The sequence below is a fragment of the Rhamphochromis sp. 'chilingali' genome (genome assembly GCF_963969265.1).
Source record: "Rhamphochromis sp. 'chilingali' genome assembly, chromosome: 9".
Taxonomy (NCBI): domain Eukaryota; kingdom Metazoa; phylum Chordata; class Actinopteri; order Cichliformes; family Cichlidae; genus Rhamphochromis; species Rhamphochromis sp. 'chilingali'.
The window spans coordinates 11,837,211-11,864,088 of record NC_137936.1 but is presented as its reverse complement, the minus strand read 5'-3'; the positions used below and the strand labels follow the sequence as shown (position 1 = coordinate 11,864,088).

The 26,878-nt window shown below is 41.8% G+C and overlaps 1 protein-coding gene across 35 annotated transcripts in view; it reads right to left on the bottom strand.

The window, feature by feature from the left end:
- The window catches only part of magi1b (membrane associated guanylate kinase, WW and PDZ domain containing 1b), a 151,293-nt gene that overhangs the window by 21,264 nt on the left and 103,151 nt on the right, over positions 1 to 26,878 (bottom strand). For 6 of the 35 annotated variants that reach the window (XM_080891235.1, XM_080891268.1, XM_080891267.1 and 3 more), the window contains exons 8-29: positions 25,629 to 25,686; positions 24,594 to 24,727; positions 23,373 to 23,492; positions 20,578 to 20,763; positions 19,796 to 20,455; positions 9,241 to 9,272; positions 8,104 to 8,148; positions 7,628 to 7,672; positions 6,555 to 6,599; positions 6,073 to 6,117; positions 5,707 to 5,751; positions 5,456 to 5,500; positions 4,960 to 5,004; positions 4,091 to 4,135; positions 3,194 to 3,238; positions 2,646 to 2,690; positions 2,280 to 2,324; positions 2,029 to 2,073; positions 1,563 to 1,607; positions 1,108 to 1,152; positions 826 to 870; positions 306 to 350 (exon numbers count right to left, since the gene is read on the bottom strand). In XM_080891235.1, coding sequence (XP_080747361.1) covers positions 306 to 350; positions 826 to 870; positions 1,108 to 1,152; positions 1,563 to 1,607; positions 2,029 to 2,073; positions 2,280 to 2,324; positions 2,646 to 2,690; positions 3,194 to 3,238; positions 4,091 to 4,135; positions 4,960 to 5,004; positions 5,456 to 5,500; positions 5,707 to 5,751; positions 6,073 to 6,117; positions 6,555 to 6,599; positions 7,628 to 7,672; positions 8,104 to 8,148; positions 9,241 to 9,272; positions 19,796 to 20,455; positions 20,578 to 20,763; positions 23,373 to 23,492; positions 24,594 to 24,727; positions 25,629 to 25,686 — 1,910 coding nt within the window. The remainder of the gene's footprint in view (positions 1 to 305; positions 351 to 825; positions 871 to 1,107; positions 1,153 to 1,562; positions 1,608 to 2,028; positions 2,074 to 2,279; positions 2,325 to 2,645; positions 2,691 to 3,193; positions 3,239 to 4,090; positions 4,136 to 4,959; positions 5,005 to 5,455; positions 5,501 to 5,706; positions 5,752 to 6,072; positions 6,118 to 6,554; positions 6,600 to 7,627; positions 7,673 to 8,103; positions 8,149 to 9,240; positions 9,273 to 19,795; positions 20,456 to 20,577; positions 20,764 to 23,372; positions 23,493 to 24,593; positions 24,728 to 25,628; positions 25,687 to 26,878) is intronic. The other 29 variants (XM_080891265.1, XM_080891266.1, XM_080891262.1 and 26 more) reach the window with 25 other exon arrangements.

The following is a 26,878-nucleotide window of genomic DNA, read 5'->3' as shown; positions in this document are numbered from 1 at the left end:
TCATATACCCAGCATTAATATCATCACACATCCCAACAATTTTCTTCCCTAGCTAACTGAAATCAGATAGGGTGGTCTCTATAAGTAGAAGCCAGTGGAAAATCATCCTGCAAAACTATTCTATACTATTACTGTACTTTCACTCAGACACAGCTAATAGTGACTTGATGGTTTAGCACTGGCAACTTTTCCATCACCTCTGTTACGCTTTCAAGAACACCATCACCATTACCTAACTAGCACCACCATACATGACATCAATCTCCCACCAAAATTCTGTACTGTATCTAAATTATATCACATACCCTTCTAGAGTAATCGTTGTATGGAGGAGCCATCGCAAAATCATCCTGGAAAAAAAAATAATGATAAAAAAATGAAAATTGCAAAAAGCTCCTGAAATATGTGCAGAAAGTGGTTTAGGCATTGTCTCAACAAGGCATCAGATGAAAAGCAGCATTTTTGGTCGACAATCTGTTTATATTATACTCTACACCAATATAAGGGCAAATTCTGGCTTTTAAAACAGCACACTTATAACTTGAATGATGGTCCCTATCTTATCCTTAAGGACAAGGCATCTAAAACAAATTGAACATTATAGCTCTGTCCTGCTATGGCACCAATAGTTTTTCTGCAGCACCCAATCAGCCTCAGATATCCAAACCTGTTAAAAACATTATGATTTTTCACATTTATCAGTGGGAAGTTGTTCATCAGCTCTATTATCTGCTGTAAGAATTCAATTACTGTTATCAACCCATCACCGTTATCCAAACCGGTCATTCCCAAAACCTTCACCTTCTCTAAACAAAGATCACATACCCTGCTTCCATAAGCTCTGTACCGAGGATCCATCTCAAAATCATCCTGCAAAACAAAATTGGCAATCACAGATTGAGTCTACAAAGTGCTTTAATAATCAAAGTTCTAAACTTCGAGCATTTTAGCCTCATACACTAAATGCAATGTTAAACATTATGTAATGCTAAAATGATCATCGGCACCTTTTTCGTTGTGTCATTTATCAGCCTAGGATTATCAAACCAACACCAATATCACAACTTATTTCTAAAGCCTTCACCCCATCTGAACAATATCACATACCCTCCTACTGTTATCTGTGTATGAAGATTCCGCATCAAAATCATCCTGCAAAACAAAACAAAGTTTAGCTCCTTGACTCTTTATTGAAGCCTCTTGATCTTGTAATATGTGCAGAATTTGGTTTAGCATTTGAAGGGCATCATCAAACGCAATGTTAAACATTATGCTAAAGATTATGCTAAATATTATGTAAGGTGGGATGCTAAAATCTACATATGTCATTCAGTATTAGTGGTGCTGTCACAGATATACACTATATCTGTCCATATGTACTACTAAATTAAGAGCAATAACTATATTAAAATATTAAAATTAAAATATTCTGTTGAAACTTCATGCATTAAACCCATGATCTTTGGCACCTTGCCCATTCCCTCTATTGTTTTTATAAGCACCATCTACGCACACAAGGTTATTCGCGAAAAGTTTCAATGTATCTAAATGACATCACGTACCCTTATTCTGTTATCTCTGTATGGAGGAGCCATCGCAAAATTATCCTGAAAAATATATATTTTTAAATGGATACAAATGAATACAAAAGAAGCTCCTGAAATACATACAGAATGTGGTTTGGCAATAACTTGCTTAAATAAGCTATCTGGGTAGTAGCATTGGTTGCTTCCAAAAAAAAAAAAAAAAAAAAAAAAAAAAAAAAAAAAAATGCATTAATGTGTACAATACAATCATGAACACTGACTGTTAAATTATGTGTTTGTAGTGAGATAAATGTTCCTCTCTGTTATTGAGCCTGAAGGATGCAATATCTCCCCAAAATTAAAAGATTAGCTGTGTCATGCCAAGCTGCCAACATCATCGCACAACCAAAGAGTAAATACAGTAAAAACATTATGCATTAACACATTTATCATTGGGAGCTTAATCCTAAAATCTTCACGTCATGTAAACAGCATCACATACCCTCCGAGTGTTATCTCTATATCGAGGACCCGGCTCAAAATCATCCTGCAAAACAATATTGGCAAACACATTTTCAGTTACATACAGTCTGCAGAATCCCTCTATTAATAAAGGCATTACATCATGCAGCATTTACACTGCTCTCCCAGGCACCTTATCCATCACCTCTCTTATGAGCTAAGAATTATAGAACCACCACCAATGACGGCTCATTCCTAAAACCGTCACCCCATCTAAACAATAACACATACCCTCCTAGTGCTATCTGCGTATGAAGATGCCACCTCAAAATCATCCTGCAAAAGAAATTGGCAAACATGTCCAGTCTAATAATGCCTGAATGACACTTCTAAACTGCAACAAGGCCAGTGTAGCACCCGAGCTCCATGCTATGGCTCCATGCTCATGTAATATGTACATTTATGTAGCACAGCATTAACAGTCATAAGTAGTTTGTTGAGTCACACATAATATCGTTCTGTGTGAGACAATTTAAGCCTGAATGCATTAAAATATGATCACTTTGTATTAACATTATAAGAATACCATCTCTATCATCTGCCCAGCACCAGTATGATTACACCTCACTCTCAAAAACTTTAAATGGCATCACGTACCCTTCTTCTATAATCTCTGTTTGGAGGAGCCATTGCAAAATTATCCTGAAAAATAATAATAATATAAAAATTAATACAAAAAAAAGCTCCTGAAATACATGCACAATGTGGTTTGGCAATAACTTGCTGAAATAAGCAAGGCTGTCTTTTAAAGCACATTATCTGGGTTTGGCATTGGTTGCTTCACAAAAAAAAATAAAATAAAAAAAATAAAAAAATCATTTTTGTGTACAATACAATCATGAACACTGACTGTTAAATTGTGTTCTTGTAGTGAGATAAATGTTCCTCTCTGTTATTGAACCTGAAGGATGCAATATCTCCCCAAAATTCAAAGATTAGCTGTGTCATGCTAAGCTGGCATCAGGCCTGACTATGTTTTTTTGTCTTTATGGGCTACAGAATTAACAGCAATTTAGTTTTTGTGTCGCACACAGACAACATCACACAAGCAAACAGTAAATAAAGTAAAAACATTATGCATTAACACATTTATCCTTGGCAGCTTAGTCCTAAAATCTTCACGTTATGTAAACAGCATCACATACCCTCCTAATGTTCTCTCTATATCGAGGATCCGGCTCAAAATCATCCTGCGAAGCAAAATTAGCAAACACATGTTTAGACTATAGGACCCTTTTATATTATCAAGAGGAGGGTTCTATTTTAGTTTAGCAACTAGACTTTTTGCAATGTATTCATGATTGTGTAACATAGGCAGATTGTAGTTTGCTAACATCTTGCTAAAATAAGCAAGGTCTTCCATTAAAAAGCATCATCTCAATGATGGCATGCATTGCCACACCTGAGAAGCTAGCATTTGAACTCTAAATGGCTCCTTCCTTTTTAACATGATGGTATCGGCCTCCAACAGGAATGTTAAAGTTTAACTCTGTCACCAGCAGGAATGACTCATGTTCACTGTCTTTATGCACTGTAACGCAAGGAGTCATAATTTCTTTGAGGTGTGACACATAAATAGCCTCATACACTAAACGCAATGTTAACCTCCTAAGACCCGAAGTCTTTCATGACATGCATTTAAATGTTTTCTTTGCTATTTGGGTTTATTGGGACCTGATGAATGTAAAAACAAAGAATTACCAGATTTTTTTTTTACCTAATTTTTCTTTTTAAGAAAAATGAGATCCACATATGAGGACATTGGTTTTAAATTTCAATAGAACAGTGGCAGTATAATGTCCTCGTAAGTGCATATCAGGCCCTTGTAGAGAAAAATTAAGTATTTTGGTCTAGACATCCCAAAATGTGATGTCCACATATGTGGACACCGGGTCCTAGGAGATTAAACATTATGTAATGCTAAAATGATCATTGGCACCTTTTTCATTGTGTCTTTTGTCAGCTCAGGATTATGAAACCACCATCAATATCACAATAACTCATTGCTAAAACCTTCACCCCATGTGAAGAATATCACATACCCTCCTACTGTTATCTGTGTATGAAGATTCCACATCGAAATCATTCTGCAAAACAAAAATTGGCAAAGACATGGTCTGTTAGACACAGTCTACAGGGTCCTTCTAACAATATCAGAAAGAAAGATCTGCACTAAAACCAGCCCAGTTTAGCACTTGGCATTTTTGATATAGAGTCATGCTTGTGTCCTTTGTTATTTCAGCATTGTCTTGCTGAAATAATTTAAGACTTTCTTGAACCCGCCTTGAATATTATCTGTGAGAAGAATCCACATCAAAACCATCCTGCAAAAACAAATTGGCAGCCATGTTCTATCAGACAAAGTTCAAGCAGGCAAAGTTTAGCTCCTGGACTCTTTATTTAAGGCCTCTTGATCTTGTAATATGTGCAGAATTTGGTTTAGCATTTAATGGGCATAATCATGATGGTGGGATATGTTCCTCTAAAACCTAGATATGTTGTTCAGCATTGGTGGGGCCGTCACAGATATACACTTATACAGTGCAATACCATCATGAATGATAACTTGAACTGTATGCCGATCACAAGATGGAAGGTTTCCGTTTCATTTAGCCTGAAGGTACAGCACCCAAAGGGAGTCTTAGTGCGGTTCTGAAAAATGAGCAGCAGGCCTAAATTGGGTTCACTGTCCTTATGTACTACTAAATTAACAGCAATAACTAGAATGCAGGGCCTCACATAAACAGCATCTTGCATTAAAATATTCTATTGAAACCTCATTCATTAAACCCATGATCTTTGGCACCATGCCCATCCCCTCTATTATCTTTATAAGAAGACCACACCGTACCATCTACGCACACATGGTCATTCCCGAAAAGTTTCAATTTGTCTAAATGACATCACGTACCCTTATTCTGTTATCTCTGTATGGAGGAGCCATCGCAAAATTATCCTGAAAAATAAGAATGTGCAGTATGTGGTTTGGCATCGTCTTGGTGAAATAAGCACGTCCCTCCTTTAAAAGGAATGATGTGGATCGCTCTAAAACCTATACATATTATATTGTAATCCAATGCTGTCACAGAAACAGCTTTTTAAAACGATTTGTTTTTAATGAGATTGATAGTTCCTCTCTTAATTAACCTTGAAAAACATTGGGTTAAGCAGAACTTCAAAGTTTACCATTGTCCTACTAAGCTAACAGCCAGCTTGACTTTGGTTAACTGCCTTTGTGTACTACAGAATTAACAGTCACATTTACTTTTCTGACAACCAGACAGTTAGTAAAACCAGTATGAACATGATTATCACTGACAGCTTATTCATTGCTTTCATCCGTTATAAGAACACCATAGCCATTGTCATTCACAATACTTCCACCACCTCTGATTAATATCACATACCCTCCGAGTGTTATCTCTGTATTGAGGACCCGGCTCAAAATCATCCTGCAAAACAATATTGGCAAACACATTTTCAGTTACATACAGTCTGCAGAATCCCTCTATTAATAAAGGCATTACATCATGCAGCATTTACACTGCTCTCCCAGGCACCTTATCCATCACCTCTCTTATGAGCTAAGAATTATAGAACCACCACCAATGACGGCTCATTCCTAAAACCGTCACCCCATCTAAACAATAACACATACCCTCCTAGTGCTATCTGCGTATGAAGATGCCACCTCAAAATCATCCTGCAAAAGAAATTGGCAAACATGTCCAGTCTAATAATGCCTGAATGACACTTCTAAACTGCAACAAGGCCAGTGTAGCACCCGAGCTCCATGCTATGGCTCCATGCTCATGTAATATGTACATTTATGTAGCACAGCATTAACAGTCATAAGTAGTTTGTTGAGTCACACATAATATCGTTCTGTGTGAGACAATTTAAGCCTGAATGCATTAAAATATGATCACTTTGTATTAACATTATAAGAATACCATCTCTATCATCTGCCCAGCACCAGTATGATTACACCTCACTCTCAAAAACTTTAAATGACATCACGTACCCTTCTTCTATAATCTCTGTTTGGAGGAGCCATTGCAAAATTATCCTGAAAAACAATTTTTTAAACACATGAACACAAAAAAGCTCCAAAATACATGCACAATGTGGTTTGGCAATAACTTGCTGAAATAAGCAAGGCTGTCTTTTAAAGCACATTATCTGGGTTTGGCATTGGTTGCTTCACCAAAAAAAAAAAAAAAAAAAAAAAAAAAAAAAAATCAAATCATCATTTTTGTGTACAATACAATCATGAACACTGACTGTTAAATTATGTGCTTGTAGTGAGATAAATGTTCCTCTCTGTTATTGAGCCTGAAGGATGCAATATCTCCCCAAAATTAAAAGATTAGCTGTGTCACACTAAGCTGCCAAAATCATCACACAACCAAAGAGTAAATACAGTAAAAACATTATGCATTAACACATTTATCATTGGGAGCTTAATCGTTAAAATCTTCACGTCATGTAAACAGCATCACATACCCTCCTAATAATCTCTCTATATCGAGGATCTGGCTCAAATTCATCCTGTGAAGCAAAATTGGCAAACACACATTACTCTGCAGGGTCCTTCTAATAAAACCTCAAATGAAAGTTATAAAAAGGGTCAGTTTTGTGCCTGGTCTCTGATGACAGAGTCATGGTTATGTAACATTTACAGAGTGTAGCGTGCGATCAACTTGCTTTAATAACAAGAGGCTTTCTTTAAAAGTCATGATCGGGATGGTTGCTCCAAAACTTGCATATATAATGTATCATTGGAGCTGCTCTCACAGATGTGTGGATCAACCATACTGTATGTAATAGCACCATCATGAGTGCTGGCTTTTCAACAGCGCACTGATAATGAGATCAATGGTTCATTTCATATTCAGCAAGAAGGACCCAGCATTCAGAAGGTCCAAAGCTTGTTGTGTCACACCTAAGCAGCCTCGTAGAGCTGAAATGTATTATGCAATAACACCAGCACTACTGGCACTTTATCCATAACCTTTACTATTTGCTGAAGACACCAGAACCATCATAAACCCACCACAGCCTAAAGCCGTTCTAAACATGATCACATACTCTACTAGTGTATTTTCTGTAAGGCTGATCCAGCTCAAAATCATCCTGCAAAACAACCCCCCCCCCAAAAAAAAACAAAAAACATGCTCAGTTTACAGACTCTTTCCCAGAACAGGTCAGGTCAGCACCTGGACTCTTTAAGAAGAGAGTCCTGCTCATGTAATATGTGAGGAATGCCGTGCATTATTTTGCTGAAATAAGCAAGGGCTTTCTTAAAAAAAAAAAAAAAGGCATCATCAAGATTGTGTCATGTGTTGCTCTGAAATATGTTTTTGTTCTTCAGCATTACTGGTGCTTTGAAAGACGTGGGGATTACTCCTGCACTAATGCACTCCATCATGTTTGCAAGCTTTTGAACTGTGTGCTGATAACAAGATGGATGGTTTCTCTCTTATTTAGCCCGAAGGTACAGCACCCAAAAGGAATTTTAAGTTTTTCCAGTTTAGCTCAGTCAAACCTTCTCCCCATCTTAAAAAAACATCACATACCCTCCTAGTGTTAACTCCGTATGGAGGATCCAGCTCAAAATCATCCTGCAAAATGAAATCGGCAAACACGTTTTGTTAGACACCGTCTACAGGGTCTTTCTGGTAATACCTGAAATAAAGACTTTTGAACTGTACGCTGATAAAACGATGGATGGTTCCCATCTCATCTAGCCTGAAGGTACGGCACCCAAAAGGAATTTTAAAGTTTAGCTCTGTACTGCTCTGTCACCTGCAGACTCATGTCTTTATGCACTGCATTATGTAGTGACATAAGAGTCATGATTTGATTTGTCACACATAAATAGCCTCATACGCCTAAACACAATGTTAATGTTAAACATTATGTAATGCTATAATTATCACCGGCAGCTTATCCACCATCTCTTTTATCAGCTAAGGATTATCAAACCAACACCAATAATATCATAACACCTCATTTCTAGAAACCTTCCCACCAACTAAACAATATCACATACCCTCCTACTGTTATCTGTGTATGAAGATTCCACCTCAGAATCATCCTGCAAAACAAAATTGGCAAATACATGGTCTGTTAGACACAGTCTACAGGGTCCTTTGAATAGTGCCACCAAGTAAAATTACTGAAAACATTCTGGTAGCTCACTGCCCAGACTGTCCTGTATTTATAAAACAAAGTTTTGGTTATTCATAGATTTTTTTAAAAGTTGGTTATAGATAAATATTTTAAAAAGAAAAATTAGTAGTAGATAGAAAAGCTCCTTTTTTTTTTTTTTTTACTAATATTTAACAGTTTATGTCTTACGTAACTGCTTTGGTGTAGTGAGAATGGCAATGGTGAAAGTCTTTAAGCTGTAAAACTTATGAAAATACAGTTAAAAGTTTCCTTCACATTTTCCAAAGCCAGATTAGATTGGAGTCTTTGCTAGGCCATTTCTGCCCCCCTCGCCTTATGTTTAACATCGCTTCTCTATAAAACTGTAAAATATCCTGCACCTTTAGTGGTGCCTACACAGTGGGGGGGGGCTTACCCATGCTGTGCGCATCATGAGTGACGCTTGAACTGTACCACTTATGCACAGCTATGAGAATACCATTAACTACCCAACGCTAATACTACAGCACCATCATTTCAAAAGCACCACTGCATATCCTCCTAGTGTAATCTCTGTGTGGAGAGTCAAAATCATCCTGCAAAACAATATTGGCAAACACGCCCTCAGTTGCAAAGTCTACAGGGGTCTCTCTTTTAATAAAGACATTACAGGATGGAGCAGTCTCTCAGCTGTGATCATACATCAATGCTCACACTGCAAACTTAGCAGCAACCCAGCTCACGCGGTGCATCAAAGCTCCTCGTCCCATCCCCCGTCAGAAGGGGGGGGGGGGGGGGGGGGGGGGGCTGATGTGAAGCTACAGGAATCCGCCCCCGCGCAGTACAGTATCCCATGTCCACAAACCGACCCACAACATGAGCACAAGTTGCAGCGCACAGAGAGGAGTTAGAGATGAGGTGGGAAAGGGAGAGATGATGATATTGAAACATCCCTCAGAAAGATGCACACATGTGGTTAGAGGACTGAGGTGGACAGAGGTGGATGGATGTAAAAATTAAGATTAAAACAACTACTTACCAGTTTTGGGCTCTTCTTTGCAGGTGCCACTCCTGTGAAGCCAGACAGAGAAACAGAAGGAAAAAAAAAGAGAAAGAGAAAAATGTTACCAAAGGAGTTAGAACATTTATTTCACATTAAAATAAAGGGGAAATTTAAAAAAAGACATGGGTGGGGGAAAAAAGATTAACGCAGACTCCCCAACATTGTCACAACAGAGCAAATCTAGCTCTCGTCTCATTCTCTTTCCTTTCCTCTCTTTCCCTGCTTGATTTCATTCGCTCGCCCCTCCGTGGCTTACGTTTTGGAGGAGGGGGGGGTGTGGGGGAGGTGGGGAGCAGGCAGCGCGATCTATCTGCATCGCTGCCGTGGCCAGCGTTTTGGCTTGACTGGTGCGGCAGAAGAGCGCGGCCAGCGCCGGGGGGCTAACCCAGCGCTCCCGAGACCCTGGCTACCCAACGGAGGCGCGCACAAGTGAGCGTGTGTTTGAGGGAGGACGAGTGAGAGTTAAGGGGAAAGACAGGATCCTGGAAAGCACCTAAAGCGAATAAAAAGAAGATTGTCAAAGAGGAGAAAAGCAAGCTTTGCTCCGGAGTTCCTGGCCGTAGCATTACCCATGGAGAAGGAGTCCAAGATATTGAACATTAAATTATAGGCAACCGTCAGTTCCCCTCTTACTGAGACCATCTTCCTGTGTCCGCTGAGCACCGCACTCCGCTGTCAAAGGCTCCAACATCTATAGGCAGTTGGCGCGTCCTCCCAGTCTTTCCCTTCCCTGCTGCCTTTTCCTTTTTTCCCTGTCCCTGTTCCTTTCTCTCTCTTACTTCACTGCACACTGTCCTCCCTCCCTCCCTCCCTTTTCTTCCCTCAGCATCATCACCCTCCCTCCCTCTTCTTCTTCTGTACGCTCCATCCCAGCCTCCCCTCCCACCCCCACATGCTGGTAAACATCTACGCAGCTACACATGCACTCTCACAGGCAGGCTTCTGACACAAATCAAGGTGTGCTTATGACAGCCACGCTGCTTCTGCCCAAGTGAGCAGTGACCAGAAAATATCGTTTGCAGCAAGATCGTTGTACCCGACAAAGCGCGCGCACAGACGGAAAAGACTGACAGATTACTGAAATACCAACACAGCTCAGCTCCGACCAGGTAAATGCGCTCCTTAAACACATCGCTCCCTCGGCTCTGCGTGAAAAAAGCAGCAGTGTGAAGTCACGGATATGAGAACGCGTGGAGGAGTGCGTGAAAGAAAGAAAATACAAGAAGTGTGGTTTTATTTCCCTCTACAACGTTACAGTTCAGCAGCGAGTGGAGTGCTGGCCAAACAAGCTCCTCTGACATACAAAAGATGTGTTAAAGCACGCACAAGAGTAGGCTGTGCTTCATCTGCGAAAATGGGCCACTACTGTGTGTCAATCCTTTAGGGAAGATGAGAGGATAACATCTCACACACACACACACACACACACACACACACACACACACACACACACGCACACGCACACGCGCTCTTGTCTTCTTTATCTCTCAGACATCTGGGTTCATTCACAACTGACAGCTCCAGCTGTGTTGCGTCTGCAGTTCTTCCTTCTTTCCCCGCTACTCCCCTTTTCAAATCGATAGGAATCGTTCATTCAGAAGTGCGAAACAATCTGATATAAAAAAAAAAAAAGTTAAAAAAAAGGATGCATACTAGACATAATCCCACTGAATCCCAAGGTTTTCTCTTTGGACCGAGGAGGCTGTCAGTCAAGGACTCAGGACAGTGTTTTACTATCCTTCATCTGTCCACTGCAATTGATCTGCCGCTGCTCCCTCTCAGTGCCTCTTAGCGGCTCTGCAGCCACACAAAATTCAGAATTTCATAATGTGCAGCACATGTTTTTTGCTTGCTTATTTTGATTAACAGCTTTAAAAATTGAAAGACAAACTGAATATGTTTGTTATTTAAACAATAACAACATGACAGGCGTTTATTTTTGTGCTTGCAAGCTGCATAGCGATATTTCTAGTCTTTTAATGATGCTGTACTCTAATTAGTTGCAAGATACTCCACTAGGTGTTTTGACAAGCGTGCCACAACTTCCTCAGTCTTTTGTTGCCTTCGACTCAAACCTCACTTGAACATCAAATTCCAGTTTAATAGACTGAAATCTGCAAGTGCATGAATTCCATTTAGAGTTTATGCTTTTGTTTAATATTCCAACTTTTTGGAGAAACTACATCGGATAGGAAAACCTGAGATAAATCAATTATTGAAATAAATGTCGGTTTCAATCATAAAGCAAATAAAAACAGGGAAAACACAACTGTGCAAAGGTTAGCTTTACATCTGTGTGCGTCTCTCAGATCAGAAGGGATTGTGAATGTTTGGGCCAACTTCCGGTCCTAATTACACACACGAGGAGGGAAAGAGCATTTTTAGACAGGTGGGCAATTTGGCCTGGCCGGCAGACTGACAGCCTGAGTGAGAGAGCTCAGCTAAATCCTCAGCGCCTCCAGCTCTCAAATAATGGACCAGAACCACTGTGGGCCCTTTTGCTCATTTTACTCTGCTTAACAAATCTTAAACACAAGTGGCACGAGACTCTTTCGTAAGAGCCAATAATCCAACTACTAGGATTTTTCTTTTTTATGATTGAAGATATCAACAGAGCGGCGTGAATTTCAAAGACAGGAAAGTAATGAACTCTACTGCATCTTTGAGGACTGTGACAGATTAATTTAAGTAGCTTGAAGTAATACTTTTGTTTGATTGCCAGAGGAAATAAAACACCTGAAGTTGAGGGAAGATGACTTGGTTTTCTTTTCATATGAACACCCTGAGTTTACCACAACAAAGAATTTTAGGCAAAAACTAGCACAGTTTAAAGTAAGAACTGTTACTAACAGAATCAATATATAAAAATCGAAGCACTGACACACCAAGTCAAAATCTGTGTGCAAAAAATTCAGCAAAACAAGCTGCCAAAGGTGGGTACAGTCTGACAAAAGGCAGTACACCTTGTACACGACCCTGCAACAGATAGGAACTGTTGCACCAACCTGGCAACCCAGCAGTTACTAAACGGAAGCCATTACTAAGCAGATTATGTTGTCTGTCCACAGTGCGTGTCTGTGTGTATGTGCTACTAGGTCTCGGCGAGGAGTGATGGCTTCCAACAGGCAGGTCCATCTGTCACCGTGGCGACAGTGCCTGGTGACCGTGGGGAACTGACAGATGGTCTCTAAGCAACGCTTGTTGTGGTGAGCTGCTTTCTGCTGTACAGTGAAGGAGTGAAAAGCTCATATCAGCCGTGTCCATCGGCATCCTGAGTGTGACAGTCATGCTAAGTGCAGCGTTACTGAGGATCCTTCTATGTGTGCCTGTGTGTAAATAGAGAAATTACAAGTGCCAGTGTGGCTAAATAGCAAAGAGGACCAGGTTGAACAGGTTAAAAAAAGAAAACGCAGTGGAAGGTAACAGGTTTTCTTATGGGGAAAGAAACTGTCCTTTTTTCCCTCTTTAAATTAAAAACGGTGAACTGGGGAGTGTTTCTCTTCTAGAACTTTAAATCTGGGGTGAAATCCCCTCCTCCCACAAATGCACACATCCGCCCAGGGGAGACCCCAGCGCAAATTATCTGCGGAGCATTGTCATGGAAACAAAAAGATGGTGCAATGTTGGAGATTTACGACTCGCCCAGTGGCTACAGAGGTGTGAAGACATGGGAGATTGGTATGGGCTCGGAGAGCGAGAAAGGCTCACTTCGTCCCCGCCGTGCAACAAGCAATGATTCACCAACTCGAGCCCCTAGCGAGCCAAAAAAACGAGCAGAGGTGAATCGTGGGCACCCGGTGGGCAGGCTGCTCCCACGATCATTGCTTTTCTGAACTGCAATGCTGTTCGTTATGGTGCCACTGGAACGTTCAGTCAGCAGAATTTTTAATGCGAAGTGGGCAAAAATACAACACTTCCTGCCCATACAGTGAATTGATTTCCTGCTTTAGTCTGTGCAGGGAGCCATCATCAGCGTTTATCTCTTTCTAATGGCTGTGAAGAAGACTGGAGACACTAAACGAGTCTTATGAATGTGCGTGCCGGTAACTCTGAGTTTGTTTATGTGGGTTATGCAGTTTCACATAATTGTGTTCCCGTCTATCAGTGTGCGCCCTTAAAGAAAACAGATCCGTGGAGTGCTTTTTGACAGGAGGCACTTACAAGCCATCAGTGCACTTGCCCACCATTACGCCAATAAGAGCCATCTACAGTGACAACGACCCACTTGGTGTTTTTACCTTCATACCTTCCTTAATCCTAAGGTTACCCTCCTTATGTTCCTTGCATGCTGATGGAAAACACATAGGGAAACTTGTATTTAAACTGTGATTGTCTTTAAGGGTACATGAAGTCACCTGCATGCTGCATAGAGATAAATAAGGGGATTTTGCCCGCTTGCTATAACACCAAGGCTTCGATTACAGTCTTTTGTGGACCCGGACATGCTGGAGACACCACATCTCCTGTAACTTCTCTGACGTCCGTTACCTGGTTAGCAGGCACGCGGATGTTTTCACTGACCCTTGTGGTCGCTTTCAAATGAGGAAATTTACATCACTCGGTCCCAAGTGAACTCTAGTGGACTTGTGAATGCTGTTTCTAGGATGATTTGTAAGTGAATGCTAATAGAGTTTTCCAAGGAGCCATGCAGTTAATCTAAAGTCTTGGACACGTCTTTGGGCCCCTCATTTATTCAAAGGAAATAAAAGAAAGTAACTTTACAGGCAGCGGGGGTTCATCAAATACTTTGACACATGAAATAATTTAAACCTCTTGGCTGTTTCACTCCTGTAACCCGTTGCTTGCTACGGAGAGAAAGGGTCCATATCTCACTTTGAGAGCAGAGACGCAAGAGGCCTGATTGCCAAGCAGGGACTGTTGTGTCACTGATGATTGATGAGTCATGAAGTAGAGGGAAAGAGAGGAAAAGACAGAGAGCAGAGCATCATGGGGGTTTCTACACTGCTCTTTCATCATCTCTCTGATCCTCTGACATCGTTCCTGCCACCATTTTTTTCCCCTTCTCCCCTCATCCACTGCGGCTCCAGTTAATTAAAGGAAAAGCCTAAAGCCTTGCCCCTACGGTAAGGGACTCCATGGGCTCTGTTATGCTTTACGGGTTTTTTGCTGGCTTGTTTTTAGGCCTTTTGTCCCCTTAGAGGAAATGGTCGGAGCAAATCAATGCAAAGTTGTTTTCACTGATTAGATTTATCCTATAATTAAACCTTTCCACAGTGGTTTAAGAGGTGTCTTTCAGCATGACAATGTCCTCATCCATAGAGCTCGAGGAGGTTACTGAATAGTTTGCAGACTATGATGCAAATGCTGGTAATCACATGATATACCTTTTACAGTCACCTGATCTCAATTCAATTAAATACCATTGAGTGACTTAACACGTGTTGCACAGCATTGTCCACCACCATCAAAACACCAAATGGGGGAATTGATTGATACACTGTATTAGTGGTTATTTAATGCTTTAAAAATAAGAAATTCAGTAACCTATTTTGTTCTGGACATAAACTGCTGTGGATGCTGGGAGGAGGCGGCACTGAGACAAGAGCACGCAAAGCAGAAGGGAGAGAATTTTCTCCTCTAATGTTAATTTAATTGGAATACCAGAGGAAAGCGCCATCAGAACATATCAACAGCCAAGGCATGTTGTTTTTAATTTGTTGGAAGAAAGTTTTAATTTGTTGAAGCTTCCGAATCAAGAATGTCACAAAAGCCACTGTATCCAAACCTTTATTATTAACCTTATGATATTTTTGTCCTTCTTCTTATTACTAGGACATCAAGCAGAGCTTTAATAATCCCTCTCAAAGAAAAAAACTACCAAGAAATACATGGAACTGTCAGCTTAACGACATTCAAATGACCATTTTCATTATTTCATTGTAATTAGTATAACAGATTTCCACATTTCCAAAACTGTCCCTTGTATCTGGGCTTCTCCACTGTTCACACAGTCACTTTAGCATTCACCTTGACCACAGTGGTGTTGAGAACTCCCTTTTTATGAGCCAGTTTAAAGTATTGTTTTCCTAAGTCGTTCCTCTATTAACACCTCCGGTTTCCACCATTCTTCCGCCTCCCCCTAGCCCGTGCTGCCAAGCTGCTTCCTGAGCGAAATGTGGGTAAAACCTACGCTTACATTATGTTGTCAGATTACAAGTAACAAGCTGTGTCTGTGCTGTTAGTCGATTACTCACACCCTCATCGGGCCTGCTTGTTTGCAACCCTATGCTCATTTGCGCTGCCATTAGTAAACTACATTAGGTTATTATTGAGCTGAAGTGGCTGCGCCTGTGTTTATAAATTTACACTGTGTTAATAGATTACCCGGAGGACTTTCCACTCCCATTGCTCCCATTTGCCCTGCTTAGTGAATCAGGCCCTTAATGTAAGTTGATTTTTCCTTTAATTTGTCATCCAGAGGTACGTATCCTTCCCCCTTCATGTACATTGGTATGACCAGTTTGCTGCTAGCCCAGCGCGCATTACCGTGCATTCCTGCCTAGATTTTCAAACAGGTAAAAAATGAAAGAAAATAATGCAACTCTGCATCCATGCTGAGACAAATAGACGTATTTTTTTTTCCTGAGCTGACTAATGACACGAGCTGCCGGAGCTGCTAGGAAGCTATGTTTCAGAAAAACTGCACCGAAACTAGTTTTCACTGACAAACAGCTATACAACAGGTGTATGCACTCCTATGGACAAAAGAGAGTGGGGTAATGGAAATTAGCATCTATGCAACGGCAAGACATCAGGGGCCAAAATGAATTATGCTGGTGCATCAGTGGGGGAAAGAGAAGACAGGCAGGGGAAAATGAGCCCATTACAGGAGTGTAATTAGACAAATGAAAGCACAATGGATTAGGAAACCTGACTGAGGTAATAAATCATTCCTGCGCGCTTATAGGAAGTACATGAGTGTCAAGTGTCTAAAACCCACTATTTAACCTACGAAGCACTGTTAAAGTGTCTCCACGCTGACCCATAGCTCTTCCTCCAAATCTATTAAATGAGGGAGAGAGGCAAGTGAGAGGGGGGGCATACTGTTGCACGCAGCGGCTTTAACGAGTTCGCTTCTTCGTGCGCTAGTCCTCAGGGATTGGCTCCCATCTTTACGTGGGCGAGCAGATGTGAATCTCCATCCTGGCAGTGGGGGAACAGAAACGGAAAAGGAGGGACGGAGGGGCGGAGGAGAGGTGGATTTCCACCAATTAAGGCTGAACCAGAGTCTTTCTGCCTTTAATCTATAATTGGATGCATGATCATGAGACTGGCTGAGTGAATGCCTGTAAGCAAGCAGCGTTTGGTTGGAAGGAGAGAGACACAGAGAGAGAGAGGGAAGCAAAGAAAAGACGTATGTGTATTATAAGCAAAGCTGACATCAGGACCCCAATTAGAGGCCAGTGTGCTTTGCTGCTACTGGTGGAGTGATCCTGATTGAGACAGCAGTGAAGAGAGTGTGAGCAGGACAGTAATTAAGGCACCATGACTAGAGCCTTAGATGATGTGCTCCCCAGAGTGTAAATGTAAAAAAAAGAAATACACATGACAATCGAATGATGAGCAGCACACACACACACACACACACACACACACACACACACACACACACACACACACACACACACACACACACACACACACACACACACACACAAAATGTGCAGCCTAAACATGCTTAAAGACTCTAAAGGATGGGAAACGTGTGGGAGGAAGGGATACACAGTGGGACACTGTAAGCTTTGATGGAGAAAAAGGGACCCAGGTATTCGCTCATTCTCTTAAACTGATTTAGCCAGCCATAAGATCTAAACAAAGTCTACTCATCAATCCTGCCACAAAAAGGCCATAGGAAAAAATGATTTGTCCAGTGAGAACACATTGGAGATGCGATCAAAAATGGTGCTAAAGCAAACATTCAGCGAATCAGCAGAGAATTAATTAGGGGGAAATGAATTGTCAACTATTTTGTTAACTTCAAAGTGTCATTGCTCAAGTTATTTATCAAGACAATAAACATCAATAATCTGTGTCTTCCAGTATTGGAAAGGTCAGAATTTGCTTTGATAAAATTGAAAAAAATGATCAAAAGCAAGCTACACCTCACATCACGCTACTAGATTGGCGCTACATCATGCTCACATACCAGTATCCCTAAAAGAGCTGGAATTTAGTTTTTGGGTTTCATGTGGTTTATTCTTGACTAGCTAGCACCCAGGAGAGAACCACTGCTGTGCACCGGGTATTTTTAGTTGTCTTTGTGAGTTTATTCTGCAGGCTGCTGTCTGTTTAAATGAAAACTCATTATATATTGATTTCAGATTCACGGCCAGAAAAAACATCTGAGGATGTCTGCTTTATTTCCAGGAAACTTAAACTTACATTTTCTTTCCTTCTTTTTTGATAACTTTTATTCTTGCATAGACTTCATAGCTTCACAGCTCTCAGAATTCAATTGTTGGAAAGACATGAGATTTCTCAGTACTAATGTCAACATGACTGGAGTATTGTCATGAGAATTTCTGATGTCTTGCTTTTAGGAGCAGAAACATGAAAATCAACATAAAATGCAGTCCAAAGTCACAAAGACTGATTTAATTTGGAAAAAAAAAGTTTAGATGAAGAAGGTGAAGAACTAATCTAATTTGTACCTTTGCTGTCCTATTTCTACGTTAAAAGTTAGATATCTGATGTTGGAGCCATCAAGTCAGCGGATCACTTTCTAATAATAATCTGAAGGAAATGTGTTAGTTTCCTGCTTTTGTATCCACCCTTTTGTAAAAACTCTAGTGCAATAAAAGCCACCATAAAGCGCATTCAGTAATGTTGGTTCGCTTACAATGCTCCTCATACTTTATCCATACCATCCTTGTGTTTCCTCCAGTATCATTCTACTGTCATAGTCTGTCTGTGTCGATCGCAGCCAGCCAATGCATTTACAGAAGCCCAATTAAACTGACGTCTGTTTCCTTGACAGCCCATTAAGCTCCTGCCTGAGATGAGATGAGGCCGAATCGCTTTACGTGCTTGTGTACACAAGCGTGATGAGGAAATGCTACTCTCATTACCAAAAGCCAGAGAGGAGGGTAGAGAAGCCGTTTGGTCTGCATAGTTTTTGGAAGGTTTAGCCATTTGTTGAGAAGTCAGACAAACAGACTGTGGCAGAAAAAGATTGAGATACAACTTCAGAAAGAGGAAACAGAAAAAAGATTCCATGCGAGATTACAGTGCGAGCTGCCTGCCATTCATCTGACCAATTTCCCTTGGCAGTTCTGAGCACTTAACCTTATGACGGAGATAAACTGCATGCGTGTACACAGACACACACAAAACCTTTTAGTAACTAGAATTAATAAGCCCTAAAGCAAGCAAAAGGAGAGTCTGGCAGAGAAAATGGTCCAATTACTTGTATCACACGGGGCGTTTAGAGCGGCGGAGGTCTGCGTGTCTGAGGGGGGATTGGAGGGAAAATACTGAAATTCAATCATTTCAGTTTTATCCTATTCACAGTTGCTTTGTTTCCATTTAGTGCTCCTCTGCTACCGTGATTTTCAATCAGAAGCCATGACAAACGCTGAGTGGCGCACGGCGAATTACAGGCATTTACACGCGGCTGCACCATTTTCACAGCACTAACGTTGACCGGCTAGCACCCAATTTTTTTACGTTAAGGGCAAAATGTCGCGGGCTTATATCGAGGCGGAGAGCCAGGTGGGTGGATAAAAGGCATGCCGGCACAATTGGTGGCATCTTCAAAGTGATGATCTTGAACGTGGGACTACACTAAAACCCCAAAACACACTAGACATTCTCTCTCCCAGCAAACACAGCAAAAAGAAACAGAGCAGACTGCAAATGAACAGAGACACAGAGAGAAACTGAGTTTTTCTTTTTGAAAAGGAGCGAGAATATTCATACTCTGACCTCAAAACACCAACTAAACCTGAATTTCTCTCCTCTGTTTATCCCTCTTTCGATACTTCTCCCATTTAACCTTTTAGTCTTCCTTCTCCACTTCCGCCTGTCTTCCATTTCAGGAAAGCAGCTATAACTGGCTTGTCAGAGCCGATAACTGTAAACACCTCGCTCTCTCTTCACACTACACTACACCACATCCTCAAATGTTATTTCAACTTCCTCTGCGGCTCCTTCCTTACCGTAATTATCCTTCTATCTTTCCTCCTTTGCAATCTCTTGTATGCTTCCACCCTCTATTTGCATGAATAAATAAATGTGTGTCAATAAAAGAGCACAGTGAGCGGGAACAGCCTGTAAGGCAGAAGCCTATTATTTTTTTTCTGTCAACAGCATCAAGCAGATGCATGCGAAAGGTTTCTTTTGTTTTGCGCTGCTTCAACATATGGGCACATAACTCAGAAACTGCTGCATTTCTACTTGACACCTGCTCCCAACACGTTCCTCATCTCCATCTGCTGTCACAATTTACTAGACGAATGACAAATTTACCGACACGGCGAGTGAACGCAAAGAGAAGTTAGCCTTCACTCACCTCTTTGCACCAGCATGGTGACCTCACTGCCTTTGGGACACTTGCTGAGCAGGTCAACCACCTGGTTGTGGGACATGCTCTGCACATTTCTCTTGTTCACCTCCACGATGATGTCGCCCTCCCTGAGACCGCGGCAGCGTGGGTAGTCCACGATCTGTTTCACTCTTTGCCCCCCACCCCCGGGACTGTCAGCAATGGTGAATCCGAAGCCCTTGTCTCCTTTCTCCATGTGTACGGTGATGAGCTCTGGCTGCGTTGCGATGGATGAGGCCAGGGTGACTACATCACTAGGGTAGCCATGCTGGGAAGAGGTATCAGAAGCCACCTCTGTGGAGGGGCTGTGGGGTCGGGGGAGGCCGTTGACGGGGACCCCGCTGTTGGTTGGACCATTGTTGTTGTTCTGACTGCCGTGGCTGGACGGCGAATCGTAGCTGTTAGAGGGCTCCTGGCCGTTAACGATGATGGGCTCCTTGTTGTCGAGGATAGCCACTGAGGTAACCAGGCTGGTGTTTGGGTCGTCGGGGTCAAAAGGCAACGGATAGCCACGGCACAGCTCCAAGTTGACCATGGAACCAATTGGAATCGATTGGAAGATCTTCACAACTTGAGCATGGGTGTAGCCGAGCACACAGGTGTCGTTAACACTCACAATCACATCACCTTAAAGGGGTGAGAAAGAATGAAGTCCATTTATTTTTGTCAAGTAGAACATCCATCCATGCATATCCAATTCAGGGTCACCTGATGCAGCTACCCTTTGTTAATAAATACAGGATACTTACCAGTCTCCATCTTGCCATCAAGGGCGGCAGGGCCATCTAGGACTAGGCTCTTTATCTGCAGGAACTCATCTGGCTCATCCCCTCCCACAACAGTAAAACCAAACCCCCTACGGCTCTTCTTCAGTTTGGTATTTATGAATGTCCCCTTCAGCTCAGATCGGTTCCTGGTAAAGAAAGGCTTCCCTCCTAAAAACACAGACACAGATAGCTCAGCTTTCACCACATTGGATGCCACAGCAGATACTCAAGAACTGGGTTAAGCAGCAGTTGGATTCAGTTTGCAAAGCCCTGGAGCTACTAAACCTCCTCAGGTAAAGAATTATTGCTACAGTGAAGAGCCTTTGCTCGCTTGTGTCAAACCATCTCTGCGCAACCATCGCAGCAGGTATCATTAAATGCACAACAAATCTTCTCTGATTGGTGTTTGTCTTGAACAGGCAAGGACAACTGTCACTGCTTGACGATTGCTCACATGGTGCAAACAGGTCAAAACAGACCTATTACAATAAAATGATTAATCAGGTTAAAGGGAATGTCTGTCCCGTTTGTAGCAACTGAAAATAAAATAAATTCATAATTATAATAAAGGTCAATCAAATGGACCAATATGGCAAGGCCATGATGATCCACTTGGTAAAAATAAATCCGCTTGGCATCTTTCTTGGCCTTAAGACAACAATTCTGATGGCCAAAGATCCAAACGGGACAATAAAAAAAAAAAAAAAAAGTTAAAGGGAATGAACAGAATCATAAGCATCAAGTCAAACTGAAGGCTTAATCCCATTTGGCAACTACATTAAAAGTTCATATAGAAAAGACTGAGTATGGTTGAATGACTTTCTTCAGCACATGCAACTCAGTGAAACATTGAGCAAAACCGGAAATAAGAAGCCCGAGTATAGACATGCAAAGCCTTTAAATCTGAACTCATCTACTGTTATCGCCGCTGGAATCAGTCCATATTAACTTTTTGATAATAATGATCATTTATTACTTATAATTTTAATTTACAACGTGATGATGTGATGGGACAAAAACAGTTTAGACAGGAACTTATTTCAAAATAGTATGACACCACTTCAGCTCTTTGAATGTCTAATATGCAGGCTGCTGTTTGCTTTCACTGGCGGTTTGGCATTTGAAGACACAACAGGCGCACCAGATATCTGTAGCCTGAATAGCAATGACATTGCTTCAGATGAAGGTCACATGACCGTCGTGTTCACATAAGCGATGTCTCCGGCTTGTTTCAATCAGCTGCTGAAATCTCATCTGAGAAGACATCTGTATCACTCCACACTGGTTGTGAGGGTTTAACTGAGACACATCTATATGAAAAAAATTTGACAGTGATCTTGTGAAAGAACAACTGCTCAAACGACGACAACGACATCTAAACTCGATTCTCTTTTTCTTGACTTTGCTATCTAATTATACGGCATTAAGGATAAAGTTTATCTTTTCTACTAGGAATGAAAAACAAACAGATGAATACACAGGCACAGGCTGAGCTCCGCTTCTCTATTAAAGGACACGATGCATGCCAAACGCACAATACTTCGGATACACAAATGATTGAGGAGATGTTGGCAGAGAAGAAAATAAGAAGAGAGAGGATGATGAAGACTAAAGGAACGTCTGTGTGGTGACCTGCAGCACCACATTAGGTTATGGCAGTGCTACAGCTTACGCATTCAATGAAAAATGCATTACCCTTGGAGTCGGTCTGTGCCCTTGTGTTTTATTGTCTACATGCATGTGTGTTTTCATGCTCAGTGCCTTTTGAATTGGATTTTTTTCCCCTAGACTAGGGAAAATGTAACTAAACTGTGTGCTGATATGGGTGGCTTTATCCACCAGGGATCTAGAGATGTAAGAACAGACCAGGAAGCGGGGGGAACATGAAAAGCAAGTGTGTTAGATTAAAAGATTTCAAAAGCGATGTCTTTCTATGGAGTAATATGGAGTGCCGGCACAGTCGAGCTAGCAGGAGTTTGAGACTGGGGGTGTGGAGGGAGGGGTAAGACAAAAAGATGGACAGCACCAAGCAGTTAAACCAAAGCAGAAAGCTGGGTGGGACCAGACAAAAGGCAGCGAGACGACAAAAGGCAGCGAGACGGCAAATGTGCGCTATAAAATAAAGAGATCGATGAGGGAGAAGGAAAAGGCTGCCGACAAAGCAGCAAGAGAGAGTAAGAGGGAGAGACAGGGTGAGGCAGTTAATTCTCTGCCATGGCTGTGCTAATTAGACAAGCTGCTAGTGGGAGGCCGGTATAAAAGGAACTGGCAACCAGGAGAAGGAAACCCACCGTAACGGCGAGACTCTCTATTTGTGTGTGTTTGTGTGTCACTAAATGATGGGTGAAATCAGGCCATTATGTGGAACAACACAGCAGAGGTTTCCTGAGAATCAACACGTTGCCACGATAAACACAGGCAGAGGGACATTTATGGAAGGGCACTCGGCAGAGCGTGTCTTCGTAAAAATATGCAGACTGGACGCAATTTTGTTTAGTGCACGTGTCACGCGAGTTCAATTTGACTTATAAAAAATGCGTGATGTGATTTATACAGAGAGCAGCTTTACAGTGTCAGTTCAGTTCTGGTCCTCCATCACGACAACTCAAACAGGGCCTGAGGCGCTGGCACAGGAAAACAAACTAAGCTGTAAAAGATGAATTTTGTTTAACTTATAATAAGTCGCTCTGGGTGACGCCGCCTGGAAACAAAAAAGTTATGCATAATCCTCATTTCGCTTGGTTGCAGGCTTTAGCTCTCTGAGGATGACAACTTACGTTTTTGTCCCATCGCGTTGGGCACTGCGGGCCCTGTCTGAGGATCCCTGTAGGTCTCCTGGTGGTTGGCAGCATAGCTAGCCAACGGAGCCCCTGCCATCGTCGAGTCTTCGATCCATTCTGCAACAGCGAGAGGCACATGTTCTCGAGATGGAGTCTAGACAGGTGCAAAGTTGTCCTACTTGAACGAAACTGAGGCTAAGACAACACGTCCTGCTGTGCTGTGTGCTTGCAACAAAGCAAATGCAGCTCCGATGAAGCCGACAGAACTACTGTGCAGCGTGTTAATTACAGTGGATGAAAGATTGATGTGGAGCCTTCTACCCACTACAGATTCATGTTTCACTACTGAGCTCAGTATGAACACAAGCATTAATATGGTTTCGCATCTCTCTTCTCAATAAAACTGGTGGTGTGGGAAACCAGAAACAACTGATTCCCTTTTTCTTGACTGCCTACCACCTTTGATTAATCACCTTGCTAGCCTGCAGTTTGTCATAATATTCATAACAGATAGATGAAGTAAACACGTGTTTGAAAAACTGATTGGGTTTTTTTTTTTTTTTATCTTTTACAGAGAGATTCAACCTTCAATTGGGGGGAAAAAAAAAAATCAGCAGGTGAATCTAATGTTTTATGCTGAATGAGCAGAATGTGGAGTGCAATAGGAGAATTCCCTCTTGAGTTGACCTGCATTTGCAATTAATTTCACTGTAGGGTGTCCTGTGAATATGCAAAGAAAGGAGGACAAGAGCATCACTGAGCTACCCGTTGCTTGGTTTTGGGCAGCTGTCTCAGAAGAAGTGTTTGGGAAGAGTTCTTATTAGTGTTACAACTGGCAGCATTTTATTAAGTAACACAAAATTAAGGGTCTCCACTCCAGCTCTTAAGCAGGCAGGTGGGAGCCAAACTTACCTGTCGTTACCTTCGTCCAAAGCAAACGAGAATCAAAAGGTAGCACAGAAAACTGAAATTAACTTCAAAAAGGCTGCGTGGTGCAGCCGCAAATAATAGTTATGCCTTTATGGGAGGGCACTTAGCAAATCATAAGGCAGGAGCTGGCAGCAAAAATAAAACCGTAGCAGTAATAGGCATTGGCAGATAAAGTCACACTCGCTCATACTCACACAGACAGACACGCAGAGCATGCAGGCAACTCATTTATACACATGAATAAGAAAGAAAGAAAATGACGCCCCTGGTGGGGGCTTGTGAACGAACCTCGGATGTAGCGCTCACCTTCAGGTGGCTGCTGGGTCTGGGGCTGAGGCTGCTGAGGCTGCTGCTGTTCCAGCTGCCTGCGCTTCTTAGCCTCTAGCACCGGATTTTCATACTGGGTCTTCCTGTTGATATGACTTTGGGACGGTGGACGGAGTGGATGAAAAGAACATAAGAATACAGAACAAGATGTAAGGGGGGGTAAAGATCAGCAGGAGAGTAGAGCACAGCAGGGACACGGAGAAGAGGATAAGGTAACAGCAGAGCGGGAGAGGGTCAACAAAGGGCGAGGGGATTGGGGTGGGGAGTGGAGAAACATGGCGATAAGCTTTGATTAATACATGGTGGCACAATGCACACACACCCACGCTTACACAGAAACCTCTCTTTGAGATGCACATGACACAGCCGTGCCTACAAATCACATCAAATAAATCCTTTTGTGCTGATGGCTTAATTTCGCTGAAACCACAAACATCTTTCACATTACAGCCTGGGAGGTTTCCTACTAACCTAACTAGCACTGAAAAATGGAACCTGAAAGTGCCAAATTATACAGCAAATGAAGGAAACTGTGAATAATGTATATTAGAAAAAATATTGCAGAAACAAAGAGGGGGGGGGGATGCCACAGCCTTGGGCCCACAGGTGCTGCTTTGAACAACATAAAAAAAAAGAAAAACTCAAAAAACCCAGCATAAAACATATTTGTATTAATGCTGAGGCCCAGGGGCTTCACACAATATGAGATACGCACATATGTGCTCGCACAAACACGCTCGCTGCATATTTTTGTTCATTTATTTCCGAATGTTAATGACACAAACAATGGCCTACATTTTCCAGGACACAAAAGGACTGAAATAGCTGAAGCAAGAATCTGGCTGTGATGTCTTCCATTAGCAGTGAGGTTAAGAGTTTTTGTTGCTTGAAAGAAAAGAAAAAAAGAAATGTGTGGATGTACTTCTATTTATGCACACGAAGAAGAAGCTGGGAGCTATTTCTAGATTTTTCTGCGGCGTCAGCCTGTGCACTTACTCAACATAGTAGACTCCATACACTGGATCATCTATTTTCTCCCATCCTGGAGGAAGTTCTGTAAAGAAAAAAAAAAAGATAATGAGACAAAGGAAGTAAGTAAATCTTGACTTGCAGGAAGCCGTGTATTGAGCCATTTGTGGCAAAGCCAGGAAAGACCTTTTGCCACGCCATTGTAATCGGCCCGTCAGTCAGTCTCCGAGGCCAGAGCAGCTCAACAGCTTCACAGGCTGTCTGGCTGTTCTCACCTCTGTCCCCCTCACAATGCTGACATTTCCACCCATCAGATAAGAACAGAACAAGACCCCCATCGGCACAGGTGGATGTATGAATGCGGGGAGGGGGGTAGAGAGATGAAAGGCACATGAGAAGGAAATCGTGAGAAGGAAGTGGACAGGAGCACGGGAAGTGGGAAGAAATACAGGGAAAAAACGGCAATGAAGAAGAGGCAGCTAAAGTTATAAATGACAGGAAGCAGGTGGAAAATTCCAGGCTTAGAAACCTTTGTGCAAAATACATTGAAGCTAAATTCTGTGAGATGATTGGTTGGTTTCTCAATGAACGACTTCTCTTCTTTTCTTTCCCCTCATACAGAAGAAAAACAACATTCTACAGAATATCACACAGAAACACACGTCTCTAATCAGTGCGCTGGAAAGGTATGGTCGAAAAGTACCTGTCCTTGGCTAAACAAAGGCTCTTTAGTTTTCACATGGATCGCTAAGTGTCTGGTAGAGATTGTTGCAGATTTGACTTCACATTCGTCTCTTTGTGGGCAGAATTAAAACCTGCTTGAGTAGAACTGAAAGGGACACTGTTCACACTGATGTAAGGACACGTGTGCGAACGCTAAAACACGTGAAAAGGTGAAACTTAAAAGATGACCATAGAAAGACATGAATATGATGCCAATGTGCAATCATCCAGTGGTGCAAACTTGCTGCAGCGCAAAGCTGTTATCTTCAACTGAGCCATCTGATTCACTTCTCCCGCCTGATTACAGCAGCATTGATTACTGGCCATTCTCCACACAGATAATGTCAGACGCTTCTAATTGGCTACAAACAGAGATTGTCCGGTAATCCTCTCCTGTGACGAATAAGTTCTACATATTACCATTATAATTATTATTATTGTATATATATTTATATTTCTTCATACATTCTTATATATTTCTATACTGTGTATTTGTGTATTGTGTATTTTGTTGTACAGTTGTTTCATTTTATTTTATTCCTTCCTAGTTAAAT